General features: G+C 38.6%; 1 protein-coding gene across 4 annotated transcripts in view; it reads right to left on the reverse strand.

The window, feature by feature from the left end:
• Nucleotides 1-17,500, reverse strand: part of sif (still life) — a 1,404,800-nt gene that overhangs the window by 89,140 nt on the left and 1,298,160 nt on the right. For all 4 annotated transcript variants that reach the window (XM_068381983.1, XM_068381997.1, XM_068381990.1 and 1 more), the window contains 7 exons: nt 15,902-16,081; nt 11,913-12,031; nt 11,471-11,701; nt 10,690-10,877; nt 8,152-8,328; nt 6,966-7,111; nt 6,535-6,765 (listed from right to left, as the gene is read on the reverse strand). In XM_068381983.1, the coding sequence (XP_068238084.1) occupies nt 6,535-6,765; nt 6,966-7,111; nt 8,152-8,328; nt 10,690-10,877; nt 11,471-11,701; nt 11,913-12,031; nt 15,902-16,081 (1,272 nt within the window). The remainder of the gene's footprint in view (nt 1-6,534; nt 6,766-6,965; nt 7,112-8,151; nt 8,329-10,689; nt 10,878-11,470; nt 11,702-11,912; nt 12,032-15,901; nt 16,082-17,500) is intronic.

Consider the following 17,500-nt stretch of genomic DNA (forward strand, 5'->3'; position numbering starts at 1 on the left):
CAGCAATGGCCTGGGAGAAGAAACACAGATATGTATCTTTTCTACTTCCTTTCAAGCTTACTATCCTAAGCTATTATAAACAATAGTGATTACTATTGTTAATAAAAAATGTATGCTTTTATATCACTGACATAAAAAACATGAATACTCATTGGGCCCTGTTTCCTTTACAGGAGGAGCCGATGGAGAAGTGTGCACCATTGTTCTGCAACTACAAAGGCAAAGACTTTTGTGGCCACACGAAGTGCAGGACTCATGCCCCCTACTGCATCGTGTCAGGAGTCCTCAAGTATTGGGACCCTAAGGGTTGCACCACCTGCTCGACCCTGCTGGCCAACAGGTTCGGAGAAGCCCCCCAGTCAACATAAAGACTAGGGATACAGCGAGGGAGACCCTTCGCACATGGGTAAGAGGGTTCCAGAAGAACTCTCCGGGACCGTACTTACCCAACGACTCCCTAAGGTGCCTAATGTTCCCCAAGGCTCTACCAAACGTGGTGGTGCCCCAGGAACAGGTCCAGCCTCCTCTCATCTCTCATACAACTGAAGATCGATGTGGACATAAATAAGGCACTGGAAGGCATGGATATCCACCAAGAAAGGATGTCAGAAGTGCCTACTGACACTGAGCAGGACCTACTGCAAGGAGGCCCTGAAAAAGACGTGGAACATCCATAAGAGGAGGAAGAAGGATCCGTTTCAACGGCAATGTATGATATTCAGTTCGCCGTGACGCCATACCAACCTATGCTGTCAACTTCTTCAACCCCAACTCCAAAACCAGTTGCACAGGCCAAGAAAAATGAAGCGATCCTTACTTTGATTCAACGGATTATGGAATTGTTCCAAAAGGAACAAGAGACGATGAAACAGGCAATCAAGCAGCAGCAGATACTGTTGCAGAAGAGGGCGAACCACCCTGGACCTACCAAGGGCTCCACTAAGAAGCCCCTTAGAGTGTTGGATCTCCCTCACTGCTCCAAAACCAACGCCTGGAGGTATGCGGAGCATATGCCCATGACGAATGGGAAACTATTCGTCTCGCAGAAGTTGGGGGCCAAACTAATTGAAGACCTTGAGTTCTGGCCTACCTTTTCAGCTTACTCAGACTGTTACGTGAGACTACGGGATGAACATGTAGCCCGCGAGGAAACGGTACCCAAAGAGGTCATTTTCTTTGAGCATAACAAGGCGCAAGCCATCCTCCTGAAAACCTTGAAAGGAGCTGGGTACACCAACTCCAAAGTCTCAGCACTGAGCAAGAGACATCCCACCTTTCTTGCTCCTTCCTCCATCTCTTTTCCCTTTTCGGAGAAAGCACTAGACTATGCCGTCAAGGCAGTCGACGAGGGCAAACCCTGCCCAACCCTAGAGGAATGCAAACCATTCTCTCTAGCACTGCCTACCTGCGAGGGGAAGTGGAAATATGTCCATCTAACCTTCTCCGTCTCTTAAGTTGGATCCAGAGATAGCAGGCCAGCAGTTCAATGAGAACCTTCCGAAGTTGCCAGCCATCTTCTGAGGAGGGAACAGGAGACGAAGGAGAGAGTTGCAGCCTCCCTTCCTCATCAGAACTGCCTGGAAATGAATGCAGGTCTACATAACGCCCCAGAAATGTTCATCTTCCTGGCTAAGTCTCACATGGGGACCCTTGTGAAAGACTTATGTGCTTTTCTCAGAGCAAGGAGAGCCTGCAGAGAGTTCATTTTGGCCTCAGAGACCATAACACATGGCCCAAGGAAGCTGATTACCTCGAGTATCTGGGGTAAAGACCTTTTCCCACAGGAACTGGTCCAAGAGATCATAGGCAGGGCAGCCACGGAGAACAGGAACCTTCTCTAAAAGTGGGGCATGAACTCAAAGAGGAAATCTTCCTCGGACGGAGGTCCCCAGCCTAAGAATAAAAAGGCAAGGAGACCACGCAGACCTGCACAACTTCCTGCCGTGACTATGACCACGATGCCTCAGACAACCTTCCAGATGGTCCCTCAACAACTGGTAGCCCAGTCGCCAGTGTTTAACCCCAGCTTTGAGAGGCAGTCGACTTCGTTTTGCCCTAGTCAGAAAGGAAAAGGCCCAAAGAGAAGTTCTCCCGGAGGTAACTCCTCTCGGGGCCGAGGAGGACGTGGTCACGGAAACAAACCAGCAGGACCCCCCCCCCCCCCCCCAAGCAATGAGGGGCTCCAGGTAGGAGGCAGACTGTATCACTTTCGGGATCGCTGGACCTTCGATCCCTGGGCCCACAGTCTAATCAGGAATGGATTCGGGTGGAAATGGAACAAAACTCCACCCCGTTTTCCAGAACTCTTCCAACACTCCACCCCCTTGTTAGAAGAATATACCTCAGAACTCAGGATTAAGGGATAATAAGGAAAGCGAAGTCCATCAAATTCCAGGGAAGGCTGTTTTGTGTTCCCAAAAAAGACTCAGACACACTCAGAGTCATTCTAGACTTGTCTCCATTCAACAAGTTCATCGAGAACAACAAGTTCCGGATGCTTACTTTGCAACACATAAGGACCCTTCAACCCAAAGGGGCGTACAGTCTCAATAGACCTAGCAGATGCTTACTGGTATCTTCCAGTGAGTCGCCCTTTCTCCTACCTACCTAGGATTCAAACTACAGAAGAAGAAGTTTGTCTTTAGAGCAAAGCCCTTCGGACTGAACACAGCCCCAAGGATATTCACGAAGATAGCAGACACAATCGTCCAGCAGCTACGCTCCGAAGGAGTTCAAAAGGTAGCATATCTAGATGATTGGCTGGTATGGGCAGCATCCAAGACTACTTGTCTGCAGGCAGCCAACAAGGTGATCCAGTTCCTGGAACACCTGGGCTTCAAGATCAATCGCAAGAAGTCTCACCTTTCTCCAGCTCAGAAGTTCCAATGGCTAGGAATCCAATGGGACTTAAAGTCACACCACCTCTCCATTCCATCAAAGAAGAGGAGAGAGATAGCGGGATCTGTCAGGAGACTAATCCATCACAAAAGGACATCACAAGAGGATGTCCGAACAGGAAAGAGTATTGGGCTCTCTCCAGTTCGCAGCAGTGACAGACCCGGTGCTAAAAGCACATCTGAAAGATGCATCAGGAGTCTGGAGAAAATACGCATCAAACGCTCGAAGACATCAACTAAGGTTGACCACGACCCTGTTGCGCAAGCAGTTAAGACCGTGGTCAACAGCTAAGAGCCTAGCACGGACAATTCCCCTGCAACCACCACAACCATCAGTGGTGATACACACGGACGCCTCCTTGGAAGGATGGGGAGGCCATTCTCACGAGAGAAAAGTGCAAGGGAATTGGTCGCACCAGTTTAATACCTTTCATATCAATATTTTGAAAACTTTGGCAGTGTTCCTGACGTTGGAGAAACTATCCCCTCGCAGAGCAATCCACATCAGATTGGCCCTGGACAACGAAGTGATGGTAAAATGTCTAAATTGACAAGTCTCGAGATCGCCTCACATCAACCATGTGATATTAGCCATCTTGGCACCTATCAGCAGTTCACCTACAAGGGTTCCGCAATGTGACAGCGGACGCTCTATCCAGGCGAAAGCCCATAGAGACAGAATGGTCCCTAGACGCAGACTCATTCTCCTTCATCTCGGAAAAAGTCCCGGAACTGCAGATCGACCTCTTCGCAATGAGCGACAACAAGAAACTACCTCGTTATGTAGCCCCTTATATGGACCCTCAAGCAGAGGCGATGGACGCCTGTCCCTCGACTGGAACAGGTGGAATCGCATTTACCTGTTTCCACCAGCCAATCTCCTGCTAAGAGTTCTCGACAAGCAAAGATCCTTCAGAGGGACAGCAGCAGTAGTGGCCCCCAAGTGGCCCAAGAGCAATTGGTTCCCTCTAGTTCTAGAGCTGAAACTGAAGCTGTTTCCTCTGCCGGAGCCAGTATTATCTCAACTGGTCCAGAAGTCGACTGTCTACGCTTCATACTCGAGAACCAACAACCTACATCTCATTATTTTCTCACCCTAGCGGCGAACAGAAAGTTTAGAATCTCAAAGGATAAAGTTGACTTCATCGAAGAATATATGTCAAGTTTGACTAGTAGACAACATGAATTGTCATGGAAGAAATGAGTTTCCTTTGTGAAAAAAAGGAAACCGACAGAAATATCGATAGATTTCTGTCTTGCATTCTTCATATACCTACATGAACAAGGCCTGGCTTCTACTACGATTACCTCGTGTAAGTCGGCCCTCGCTAGACCACTTCTGTACGCCTTTGAAGTGGACCTCTCTGGTGAAATCTTTAATAAGACCCCAAAAGCATGCGCTAGACTCAAGCCAGCAACCCCACCAAAGCCCATCACACGGTCTTTGGACAAAGTCATGCACTATGCTTCGAATCTAAACAATGAGGATTGTACTCTAATGCATCTAACACAGAAAGTCATTTTTCTGTTTGCAATAGCCTCAGGGGGTAGAGTTAGTGAAATACTGTAGTGGCCTTTTCCAGAAACGAAGGCCATATTCAGTTCTTAGATACACAGAGAACTGAACCTTTATCCTGATCCTGCCTTTCTTGCCAAGAATGAGCTACCCGCTAAGAGGTGGGGGTCCTTGGAGAATCTGCCCACTGAAGGAAGATGCCTCTCTGTGCCCAGTAGAGTGTCTTAAAGTCTATCTTCGAAGAACTTCAGACTTCAAGGAAGGACAGCTCTTCAGAGGCGAAACTTCAGGATCAAACCTATCCCTAAGACAACTGAGAGCGAAGCTCACCTACTTTATTCGCAGTGCGGATCCTGACAGTACACCTGCAGGTCACAATCCGAGGAAAGTTGCTTCTTCGTTGAACTTCTTTCAACATATGGACTTTGAAAGACTCCGCTCATACACTGGTAGGAGATCATCCAGGGTCTTCTACAAACACTATGCGAAGCAAGTACATGAAATAAAACATTTTGTGGTGGCGGCGCGGAGTATCATTAAACCCGTCGTCTAGTGCGGCGATGAACAGTGGACTGTTTGGGGACTTTACAATGCATCAGGTGCATGGGTATACTTACTTTCTAGTGCAAATCATAACGATGATTAACATACTGTTCCATATAGGTGCATATCTGACCAATAACACCAGTGCCGAGTGAACGTTTGCTTCACAGTATTTATGCATTTCCAAAAATCTGAATGTCAGACAGATTTGGTTTCACATCTCCACTGAGTGGCATTATTCCGATAATGAAATTATACTGTATATTTTTTCTACAGGAGAAAATATGGACCCTGATGAGTTTTAATGCTGGATCAGATTCATACTCTATTGTAACTGCATTTGATAATTTAGTTGCAAAATAACAATACTGAAACGTATTTGTGTCTTATTACTGCTACCTCAGTTACAGACAGATAAAACATGCTAGAGTTTCATTTAATCCTTATAAAGGCCTAGAACTTTAAATCAGAATACAGATTTTCATGGAAAGTAAAAGGTAAGCTCTAAAGTTTTCCCTTCTGTTCCTACGGAAATAAAAACCTTGAATCCTTATTGTCGATGCCGACACTTTCCCTGCAGGGGGCAGGAAGCACTAAACCAGCTCCAGGCTTAGTGGAAATGACAGTAACCTGGAATTTCACATATAGGTCTAGTAGACCAGATAAGGAAATCCATTCAAGGTAGAAGGCACATAAACAAACCCACAGCTATACTGTAGTAATTTCAAGTTAATTCTCTGGTATGCTTCCATCAGGACGACATGGCCGGAGCCCAAAAAACGGATTTTGAACAAAGTGAAAAATCTATTTTTGGGTGAGAGTGCCATGTTGTCCTGATGGACCCACCCTTTTGCTGACCCCCCAAAATTACTTTATCTGCGGCCATTTCTGCTTAACGACAAGAAAAGGAATGGCGCCGCGGTAGTAGTTGGGATGGAGGTCCACCGGGTACCTAGAACGGCACCCCCTTTTTTTGCCACTCTTCCCCCTTACATCAAAGAGTTAAATCTATTCGGGGTGAAGATTGCTATGTGCCATATCTAGTATACGTCCCCTGATTTTATGCGATATCCTTTACTGGATACTCCTGCCAAGAGTTAGAATCCTGGAGACACTCGGTTTAATTCTCTGGGAGTATCACTGTAGCAAATATCCCTTACAAAGCTACCTAAAGGAACCTGCCATCAGGACGACATGGCACTCTCACCCAAAAATATATTTTTCACTTTGTTCAAAATCCATTTTTATATATATATATATATATATATATATATATATATATATATATATATATATATATATATATATATATATATATATATATATATATATATATGTATATATAGAGAAGACCAGATTTGAAGACTGAATATCTAGTTTATTATTGAACTACTTGGAGAAACATAAATGTTACCAAAGTATCACTGATAATCATAGGGTGTTGCATATCAATCTTAACACGAATCAAAATGCAAAGATATTTCTTACATACTATACTACTAATACCATTACAACCCAAAGCCAGACATTATAAATAATCATGCACATGAAACGTTATTTTATTTCTTTCCAGCTTACCAACACTCTTGACTGGCTGATACTGTGATGGCTGGTTAGAGGCCTGGATAAGCTTGGCCATGGATCCGGTGGAGCCCGTAGAGAGCGTAGAGGTGGTGGACAGCGAGAGATGGTTAGGGGTGCGCCCCAGGGTCGCCTTTTTCTTCTCTATTACCTCCTCCTCGCCCTCCGACCGCGTTCCCATTTCGTCCTTGCCGCCGTCGCTCTTGGTGGTTGAATCACTGAGTTCGTCTGGTGGTGGGAGAGGACGCGGAGTGAGCTGTAGACCGCACGTGATTTCCTTCAGGATAACACTGTTCTTCTTGAATATTTTTCACACAGTATTTACAACGGCCTTGAGCTCACTGAGTCACGGGTCATAATGTCATGATTCCCTCCCTGACCCCACCCTCACTGGTGCCGCCCGGGAGAGGCTGGCGGGCGAGACTCACCCATGCCATCCGACATTGTCTTGCTGCGTGTGCGGAAGTTGGACTGGTCATGCCCGATCTGCGTCTCAGGCACGTTGTCGTAGCTCTCCAGGTTGTCATAATCTATGTTACCTGCAGAATGTCGTTGCAGGGTTGCCGACTGAACTCTGTGGGAGAAAGGGCCGCTCAGGGCACAGTTGATTTACCCTCCACTGAGGGATGGGATGCTGCCACACGCAAGTATTCCTTTTCACTAGTTTTCGAGGCAACAAGAAAAGTCCATCATGACTCAAGCTAACTCTTCCAATTCATAGCAGGTCTATTATAGGATGGCCTTGGGTTATCCCGAGTTTCTAATCAGCTGCGGTACAGTCTAACAGACCAACTGGAGACATAACTCTCATGCTCTCATCGAGTACACCGTAAAATAGCCCAGTGATTTTAATAAAAAATACAGTAGACAAGAACAGATGGAACAAGATAAATAAAGGACTTATAAATAAATGGTAAATTCATTATAAAAGACAGTGATGGGAAGTACTCATTATGATTCTTAAAAATAAGGCAAGCAAATATAATTGGTATGTCAAGATTTAGTAGTTAAAAATAACTGTCATCATGCTATAACAATTTACCGTACTAAATATTATATTTCATTTCTTAATGCTAATAAAACATTAAATTAAATCAATCATAAAAATATAAATTACTTATATCTAAATATATCATTAAAAAATTTAAGTGATTATTATCTATCTTGGTGCTTACATGGAAAGAAGTTAATTTTACCTTCAAGTTTATAATTAAATAAATGTAAAATACTACTTTAAATAGTCTATAAAATAAACTCTTCAAAGAACTACTAATAATAGGGTAAATATATGCCATCACGTGCAAAATAGCATGGGGCAATAGGTACTTTTCATTCAATTCAACTGTTAATTGAGGTTGGTATATAATCAAGTAAACTATACTCTATAATCAATATTCCCAAGGTTTATCACATTAATTTTGGAAAATTACTCTAAAAATTCAACCAAGTTTTTGAATAATTATATTCATAAGATAATCATAATATGAGCAACAATTTATTGTCTAAGTCATTTTGATTAAAGTAAAAATTATCTAAAAAAATATGGCATAATTAAGAAAACTACAAAGAAAATGTGATGTCGAGTCAAATACTTCACCAGGTCCTCATACTGACATGGGAGTCTTTTTCTTTTGTGCCGACCGTGAAGGTTGTAACGTGTTTGTGTTCCCTTTATTTGATACGCTGGAAGAGGAGGATGATGGCTTATTGGCTGGGATATTCATATTGCGTACAGACTCCCTGATGATCTGTCGTATAGTCTTCAGGAAAGCATTTCGAAATTCTGATGTACTGTAAGGCAAAAAGAAACATATTAAATATGATAATCATAAGTTTTAACCAAATAAAAAATATAATTTACAAACATATAACTACAGGTGACATAATGAAATCCAGCGTAGGAAGCTTTTCAAACATAGTAACAGGAATGTCAGAAACAGATATCAATATGAAAACTGCACAGTATTATGATGGCATTTTCTTTATCTTATTTTTGCTTGTTCTAGAAAAATGGTAAATGTTAGACCTGGTGTAACTGAAAATATCATTTATGACCAAAAGCATATCTTGACATTTGAAAAATAAGAAAAAAAAAATTGTCTTAGGAAAATTATGTATTCAAATTTTTCATGGAATAAATTCTGGTTCATGAACTGTTAAGTAATTTATTGATAGCATGATTCAGACCTAGACAAAGTACAATAGTTGAATTCTTTTTTATCTAACTTTACACCAATAACTTTTGAGAAGAGAAAATTGATCAGAAATAAAAATCTAAAATAAATGTGATAGATAAGACTATCAAAATTTTAGAATATTCATTGGTTCAAGTAAAAAAAAACAGTTCTCTCTACTCTATGTGGCCTTATAATTTATCGGCTTAAACATCTAGCAGGTGTAAGTCTTTAGCTATCCTCTTTCTGACAAATTGTTCCATGGTTATTTCATCACATGTTGCAACCACCTCAACCTTGGAAATCTCAGTATTTTTGCCATCCTCTTGATTCCGTATTTCCCCACCGCCGACTTATTTTTCTTTATTCTTCGTAACCCAATGGGTTACTGCACTACCATTATTAAGTGGCCACTTTCCTCTTGGTAAGGGTAGAAGAGACTCTTTAGCTATGGTAAGCAGCTCTTCTAGGAGGAGACTCCAAAATCAAACCAGTGTTCTCTAGTCTTGGGTAGTGCCATAGCCTCTGTACCATGGTCTTCCACTGTCTTGGGTTAGAGTTCTCTTGCTTGAGGGTATACTCGGGCACACTATTCTATCTTATTTCTCTTCCTCTTCTTTTTTTAAAGTTTTTAAAGTTAATAAAGGAGATATTTAATCTAATGTTTTTACTGTTCTTAAAATATTTTATTTTTCCCTATTTTCTTTCCTCACTGGGTTATTTTCCCTGTTGGAGCCACTGGGCTTATAGCATTCTGCTTTTTTAACTAGGGCTGTAACTTAGCAAATAATAATAATAATAATAATAATAATAATAATAATAATAATAATACAATCTTCCCACTGTGCTCTGGCCATGAATCTTTTCAAAATATCCATTTTCCATCAGTGCCAATGTTTCTACGGTTAGAAATAATCCTTCCAGGTGAGGATTATGAATTACATATTTCAAGACCTTAAAATAATTATATTAATATAATTACAGGTTTTGTCTTCCTGGTTTCGGTTCGTCTCGGTTCAGAGATACTCACTAGTGGTATGCGTACATAGTAGCATTGTGCATTCGTACATACCAGAGAGTACTGTTCATTGTTTTTTTAACTTGAATATGTGCTTGATATAAAATTAATTGTAAATAAAGAACCATTAGACTAAAAGGAAAAATATGTTACGATCTGTTATTCATTTACTGAAATGCAAGAATAAATCGCTAATGCATTTGATATGCATTCGTATTAGCATTGAGCAGGCGTAAATACCTCACAGTACAGTTCATTGTGATTTTTAACTTAAATATCTTATTTATAGGATTAATTTCTAATAAATAATCATTAGACTAAAAGGAAAAATATGTTACGATCCGTTATTTATTTACCGAAATGAAAGAAAAATAAACAACTAATGTGTTTGATATGCATACGTTGTAGCATTGTGTGTTCATACATACAATAGTTTGGTTTATTGTGTTTTTTTTAACTTAAAAATGCACTTATTGATATAAAATTCATTGTAAATAAATAATCATGCGATTAAAAGGAAAATATGAGAGAGAGAGAGAGAGAGAGAGAGAGAGAGAGAGAGAGAGAGAGAGAGAGAGAGAGAGAAGGATTAATGTTATTTTTCTTCCTTGGGAGCGAGGCAGGTGACAGCCGACAATGGTAACGAGAGTGATGCGTTATAGTGTGATTGTACATGCGTAATAACTTATTTTACTATAAAATGAAGACAAGTAGAATAAGAATGTGTGTTTTCATTGTTTCTGTGTCCTTCAAATATATCAATAATGTGTTTGGTTATAGTAACAAAATCCCAAAATAGACAGACTTTCCCCCAAACAAGTGACGCGCCCAGCTCTGCTATTTGAAAAATCCTTTCGTAAATAGTAGCTTCTTACTCTTACTATTGGAAGATGCAGGAATATTATATATATACAGTACTTACGTGAACAAAATGTTTAAAACTAAAATATTATTACGTACCTATTTGATAAATGATAGACCTTTTCCGACCGTCGTTGTAATTGGCTTTTAAGGTGAATAAGTTCCCAAAGAAAGTGAGAGTCCATGTCTTTCATAGAAGACGCTCTAACCTGCACTTCTGTTACTGGGATGAGCACCTGATACCTAATAATCTCAACTTCGGATGAACTATTCTTCCCTGGAGCACCCTGTGAAAAGAGCAACCTTTTAGTTGTACTTCATCAATAATCATGTCTGCTACATCTTTGGAATGTTTATGGTAAACAGAATGCCATGGCAAAGCAGCAAAATAAATTAACATAAGAATTCTAAACTATAAAGTAATAGAAAAAGCATGATGTAAATAAATACGAGCATTTAAGTTTTCAAAAGAGCAAAATGTTATATAGAATCTTGGTAAATTCCAGAATACTATTGTTAAAGAATGCTATATATTTCCAACATACTGTACAGTACTTGGATTTAGCATGCCAAACTTTTAAAATTTATAACTTGAATAAGTAATGTATAGGCTGAAGCGTACTCTTCAAATCTGATATTGAATTTCTTACATACATTTTCAAATGACTACTGCATGCCTTAATTACTATCATCTTTAACTTATTTATATTACTGATTAATTGCACTAAATATTTGTTCTATGAGAAAACTAACATTCTTCTTCTAATTAAGCAAACTAAAAAGCAGCAAAATTGACGTGTCCTTAATAACTTTATGACTGAAATACGAATTTCATCATAAAGCGAAAGAAATGAAGAGAAAACAAACCCCATTTACTCACACTTACTACTGAACTAACCATCAGCTTTTTCTTCTGTCTGAGTCTCTCTTTACATAAGAAGACCACGGCTGTTTTGAAGACGAAGCACATGGCATGAAGTTCCAGGCCCTTCTTGATTTTGCCGAGGAAATCGGAAATGTTGAGCCACTCAACACCTCCATAGTAGAGGAGATCCCCCGGAGAGAGGTCGATTGGCTGTGGGAGGTGTGGACCATGTGAGATCCTAGGTTCCTATGTTGAATATAAATGTTGTCAATTTTGTATCAAAATTTCATTATTATAACAACTATTGAGGGATTTCCAAGCAAAAGGAAAACTTGCAGGGATTGAAAATAAAAATAAAAAGTTACAACATCCACTACAAGGCTGTTAAAAGTATTAGTCATTGTACACACTTTCAAATGGGGTTCTTTACAGTATGGATCTGTACATGGTCACTTACTTGTTTGCAAGACTTTTGATGCTGACGGAATAAATGGTCAAATATTGCACCATATTCCTCATGGATCCTTTGCATCTCGTTGATATGCTCGGCCACCTTCTCCATGACCTTCAGGGCCTCTGTTGTTACAGACAAGGTGTCAGATGAGCCCTTCAAAAATTGCTTTCACTTGTTGCATAATGAATAGAAGCTAAGTGGGCCAAACATTAACACTAATAGCAAAAATAATAATAAAACTAAAAACATAGATCTGCTTTGCTCTCTATGTGTCCTACTAAAGCTGGTACAGCTTCAAAAGCAGTTTTAAAAAGTGTTAGGTGACAAAAACGAACCAAAAAGAATTGCATCCAATATTCATTGGTGTGATATGATAATGGTTATGAATGATTGCCCTGCTAGCAACTGCAGAAGTCTGCATTTGAATGTATACATGCATTGGTTTCTCAGATGTTACCTTCCAAGTTATACGTAGAAATAAAATTCTTGAAATACAAAAGTAACATTTACACTGACCAAGTTAGTACAACACGCAATATACAAACTAAAATATTTTCATTAAAGTGCAGAATCAGGCTTGCAGTACTTGCTGTTATAATGTGAGCGATTGCAATACTGTACTATCTTAGGGTTCCAGATTGACTTGATTATTCATGTTTTGCTTTTCAGTGTTTACTACTGGTTTATCCAGTATCTAATTTACTCTCATCATCTTTGCACTCTTGTCCCAATTTCATATAGGGGCTCTGTTTGATGAAAAGGTAATTGAACTCCTCATTTATGTCAAAAATTCTATGTTTAGATTATTGTACTTCAAGAGTGTCTTCGGGAAACCTCGTGATTCACCTTAATAAATATCTGCTGCATACAGTAATACCTCAGACTTCGAATGTCCTAAAACTCAATCAATCCAGTGATCGAACATTTTTTGCCCCAGAGTACCAAAAAAAAAGTTGGGAGGTCAAACAAACTGAAAATAAACTGTATGGATTAAAACAAAGGTGTAGGAGCTAACCTAACTCAGACCCACTAAACGTTTCTTTAATAAAATTTATTTTAGTATTGATCGATACACAAAGACAAATCAGAAGAGGAATGAAGGGATCCCCTATTCAATGATTGTTATCATTACTGTATCATTATTAATACCTAAGCTACAACAATAGTGGGAACAGCAGGATGATATAAGCCCTAGGCCTCCAACAAGGGAAAAATAGCCCAATGAGGCAAGGAAATAAGTTAATTAATAAACTATATAAGTAATGTATAAAGAATATAAAATATCCTGAAGAGAGACTTATGCCAGCCTGTTCAACATAAAAACTTTCGCTATAAATTTGAACTTCTTAAGTGTCACCTACTCAACTGCCTGATTAGGGAAATAATTCCACAATCTGGTCATAGCTGGACTAAAACTTCTAGAATACTGTGTAGTGTTGAGTTTTACAATGAAGGCAAGACTGTTTAGAATTAACTGCATATCTAACACTATATACAGGATGGTACCGTTTGAGAAAATCTGAATGCAAAGGAGGGTCATAATTATGAAAAATTTTATTCAATATACACAAAGAAGTAACTGAACGACGGTCCCAGAGATTAATATCCAGACCAGGAATAAGAATTTAACAGACCGCAAGTTTTTGTCCAACATATCAAGATGAGACTCGGCAGCTCAAGACCAGAAAGGAGAACAATTCCCCAAAAAGGTAGAATGAAAAAATTAAAAAATTTCCTCAGAAAAGAATGATCATCAAAAATCTTAAGAGACTTTCTCAATAAGCCAGTATTTTTGTGCAATTGTAGGAGAAACAGATTGAATGTGATTCTCAAAAGTAAATTTAGTCAAGAAACTTCAATTCTTGCCATTAGGCATTCTTGGACTATATACAGAATTTCTTCCTACTTGAAAGAGACTGTACATACAGTTTTACGTTAATATACAGTTTCAGTACAATGCCTAAAATACACATATTTTCATATGGATAAAAACATTACAGTCTGTCACCAGATTTTTCAAAACGAGGATAATGTAATACCATAGCAAACAATGGGTTCTTCAGGGATTCTTTCCTCACTCTATTATACAAAATAACGTGAAATGTGGTTTGAAATTCGTAAAAGGTGTAGTACATATGGCCTTGTCACCTGAGATACACTGTACATGCTCCCTATTTGGTAGCAAAATTGACGATACTACTTGGATCTGCAATGAATATGTTCCTTTAGTTGGACGCCTAAAATACTACCGGGGCATAAAAGTTCTTGAACCCCAGGTTGCTTTGAATCGAACATAAGGGGGAAAGTGTGTTATTTACAATAATTTCGGATTACATAAAAAATTCCTTGCTTAAAAAAGCAGAGAGCTTTTTGATTGGCATTATCGTGAGGAAGAGTAATCTCTCCAAGAACTGTATATTATTTTTTTTTTGGGCAGAGCCATAGAAAATAAAGAGGCTGACTAAATGTAAACAAATCATTCTTCAATTTCGGATTATATAAAAAATTCCTTGCTTAAAAAAGAGGAGAGCTTTTTGATTGGCATTATCGTGAGGAAGAGTAATCTCTCCAAGAACTGTATAGTCATTTTCTTTTCTGGCAGAGCCATAGAAAATAAAGAGGCTGACAAAATGTAAACAAATCATTCTTCAATTTCGGATTACATAAAAAATTCCTTGCTTAAAAAAGAGGAGAGCTTTTTGATTGGCATTATCGTGAGGAAGAGTAATCTCTCCAAGAACTGTATATTCATTTTTTTTTCTGGCAGAGCCATAGAAAATAAAGAGGCTGACTAAATGTAAACAAATCATTCTTCACCATTATCAATCATCAAATGAAATAATGAGCAAACAGGTTTTCACGTTTAAAGCTGAGATCCCTCTCGTTCCTTTGTACAGAGCAAGCAATAAAATAGTATACCATGGATTTGCCTGAAACAAAACAATACCAACTCTTCAAAAGTTACATCTGTATGTAATTTACTAGAGCATGCTAAGGTTTTGTTTTTATTACCATTCAATACTTCAACTGGAAAAGAATAAAAATAAATATAAATGTTGAAATAACAAAGTTCAACTTGTTCTGGTGAAACTCAACTGAATTGTGATGTGCAACATGCAATCAAAAACCCTAATCATAAATTCTGTTGTCAGCAAAAAAGGCAAATCATGCTTATATAATGTATATCAATGCTACAGCACCATCAATCAATTAATCAAAGTTAAAACTCTGAGGAATACAACATTTTCGTTACTTAAATACAATAACTTTCATATATAGCCTACAGTACTTAAGATGACTTTTAACAGTACTGCACTTCATTACATCAGTCATACATACACATACATTTATAGCTAGTTCAATGATTATGTGTTTCTCTTTTTAATCAGCATAAGAGAGAGACAGAGACTGACCTTCAGGAAGAACGCTTAAAATAATTAGTTTTAATAGAACAACATATTTGTTAGTAAACAAATTCACCCTGTTATGAGGAACATATAAAAGAAGATGAATTTGAAATCCATTACATGTGCAATAAAAAGAATAAATATCAAGTGAAATATCATAATGCACACAAAGAATGAACTAGATGGAAAAGCCGTTCAATGAGAAAAACTGCAAAGCATGAACGATTAAAAAAACCACCCACCAACGGGTCTGCGAAACTTATTAATAAAAGCATTAACATTTGAAACTCAAAAAAGAAACTGAAAGGTGAGAAATAAAATCCTGCTGGAGTCAAAATGGGGGCAAGCAAAACCCAAATAACAAAAAGTCAGTTGGTTGTGCAGAAATGACAAACATCGTGGTCATGTCCCTGGGCTGCGCACATCATCTGGCACCCCAACACCAATGGTAAAGATGATCTCGGACAGAGGCAAAATTGTTATTTTTTGAATCTGTCAAGTCACTCTGTCTCATCCAGTGAAGAAGGAGGAGGACAAGAAGAGTTATGAGCAAGAAGAGGGAGAGAAGCTGTGGGTTGTACATACCAACTAGATGTCTATGCTCATCAGAACCCGGGGTGGTCAGAGCCTTGAGTTGTTGCAGAAGTAATGGATATTTTAGGATGCGCTGAATAGGCTTAATGAGGTATGACTCCAACGTGGCTGAATGTTGCTGGCGTGGATTACGCGATGCTAGGAATTCTTGCAGAGCTTGGTTACCCTCACCTGTAAAATGAAAAATATCAACAATCAATTTAAATTTCATTTAACCTACTATAAGTCAAGTCATGCCAATTCCTTAAGTACAGTGATGTGAAACTCACATCGATATATAATAAATACCTGATATTTAGATGCAATAAGCATGTATTTTCATGCAATGAACCTAAGAGGTAATGAGTGTCAAGAAAGGGTTGCTAGTTACCCTGATAGATTTCTTCTCACCATGATTTTTGTAGCTTATTACAACATTTTTTTTATGGAAATGTAAAGTATGTAAATGGACTCCCTATTGCTGAATGGTAGATAATTAACGATATTGGAACCAACAAATTATGTATACTGTATAGTAACAGAGCAATGAAGCAGCCAAATTTCAATTGTAACTATCAAAAGCAGTAAATCTAATATAAAACACGGTACAGTACTATCAAAAGTTGTACTGAAAGGTTTGCTTTCCGTAACATCTATCACATAACCCAAACATAACTTTAAGTGCCCTTATAAAGCAAATAATTTGATTTTAAAGTTTCACTACACAATAAAGAGCACATCTTGGGTCAATCACGTTCCTTACAAGAGACCTGCATAAGTAGCATACACAGAGTAAAGAACTGGTGAGACTACGCATGGAAGAAACGAGCTTTACGTCATTTATAAATTGAAGCCACAACAGCTGATTTGATCATAAGTACACCTTAAAATCACTGATAATAGTACAGCATAAAAGCAATAAAATAAGTAAAAAATGTAAAACATTTAAAATTAAAACAAATCTTAATAAATATGGTACCAGATTAACAAATAATTTTCACGGGATGATCCTATTTAGATATTCTAAAAATATAAACATTAATATCATGCATCTCAATAATTTCCCAGACAGTTTTATAGATGTAGAGAATGAATTATCCATATCCTAATGAGTTAGCAAAGCCTAGGCTCAACTAAAGTGTCTTTTAGAAGTTTAGATGACAATTGTATGGTAATCAGCATTTATTTAGTAACCTTTTATCAGATCAGATCAGATTCAGGTTGAGGCTTTGCCTTTGCAACGGCGCGGCTTTATCTCATACAATGTTAGTGATAACCACAGACATTTAAAACTGGTAAATCATATTTTAATGGTAACCCCCACGGCGAAGAACGAATGATATATTTTGATAGGAAATGAATTAAGTGTCACAATGTCTTGTGTGTTGAGCACTGAAAAGACACGTCTATGAAAACTAAATCGTTGCAAATATCTTGTGAAAGGAAGGATTACCTTACGCATCACTAACGCAATTCATCTTCAAAGAATTCGAAAGCGTGTGAAAATGAGCCCTGTAAATTCCCAAGCAACCTCATAATATTGCAATGATATGAGAGTCTGCTTCATATCGTCTGTCTTATTTCCTCTTTCGTGGAGATCGTATGTGGACA

Source organism: Palaemon carinicauda, chromosome 1 (assembly GCF_036898095.1).
Source record: "Palaemon carinicauda isolate YSFRI2023 chromosome 1, ASM3689809v2, whole genome shotgun sequence".
NCBI lineage: Eukaryota > Metazoa > Arthropoda > Malacostraca > Decapoda > Palaemonidae > Palaemon > Palaemon carinicauda.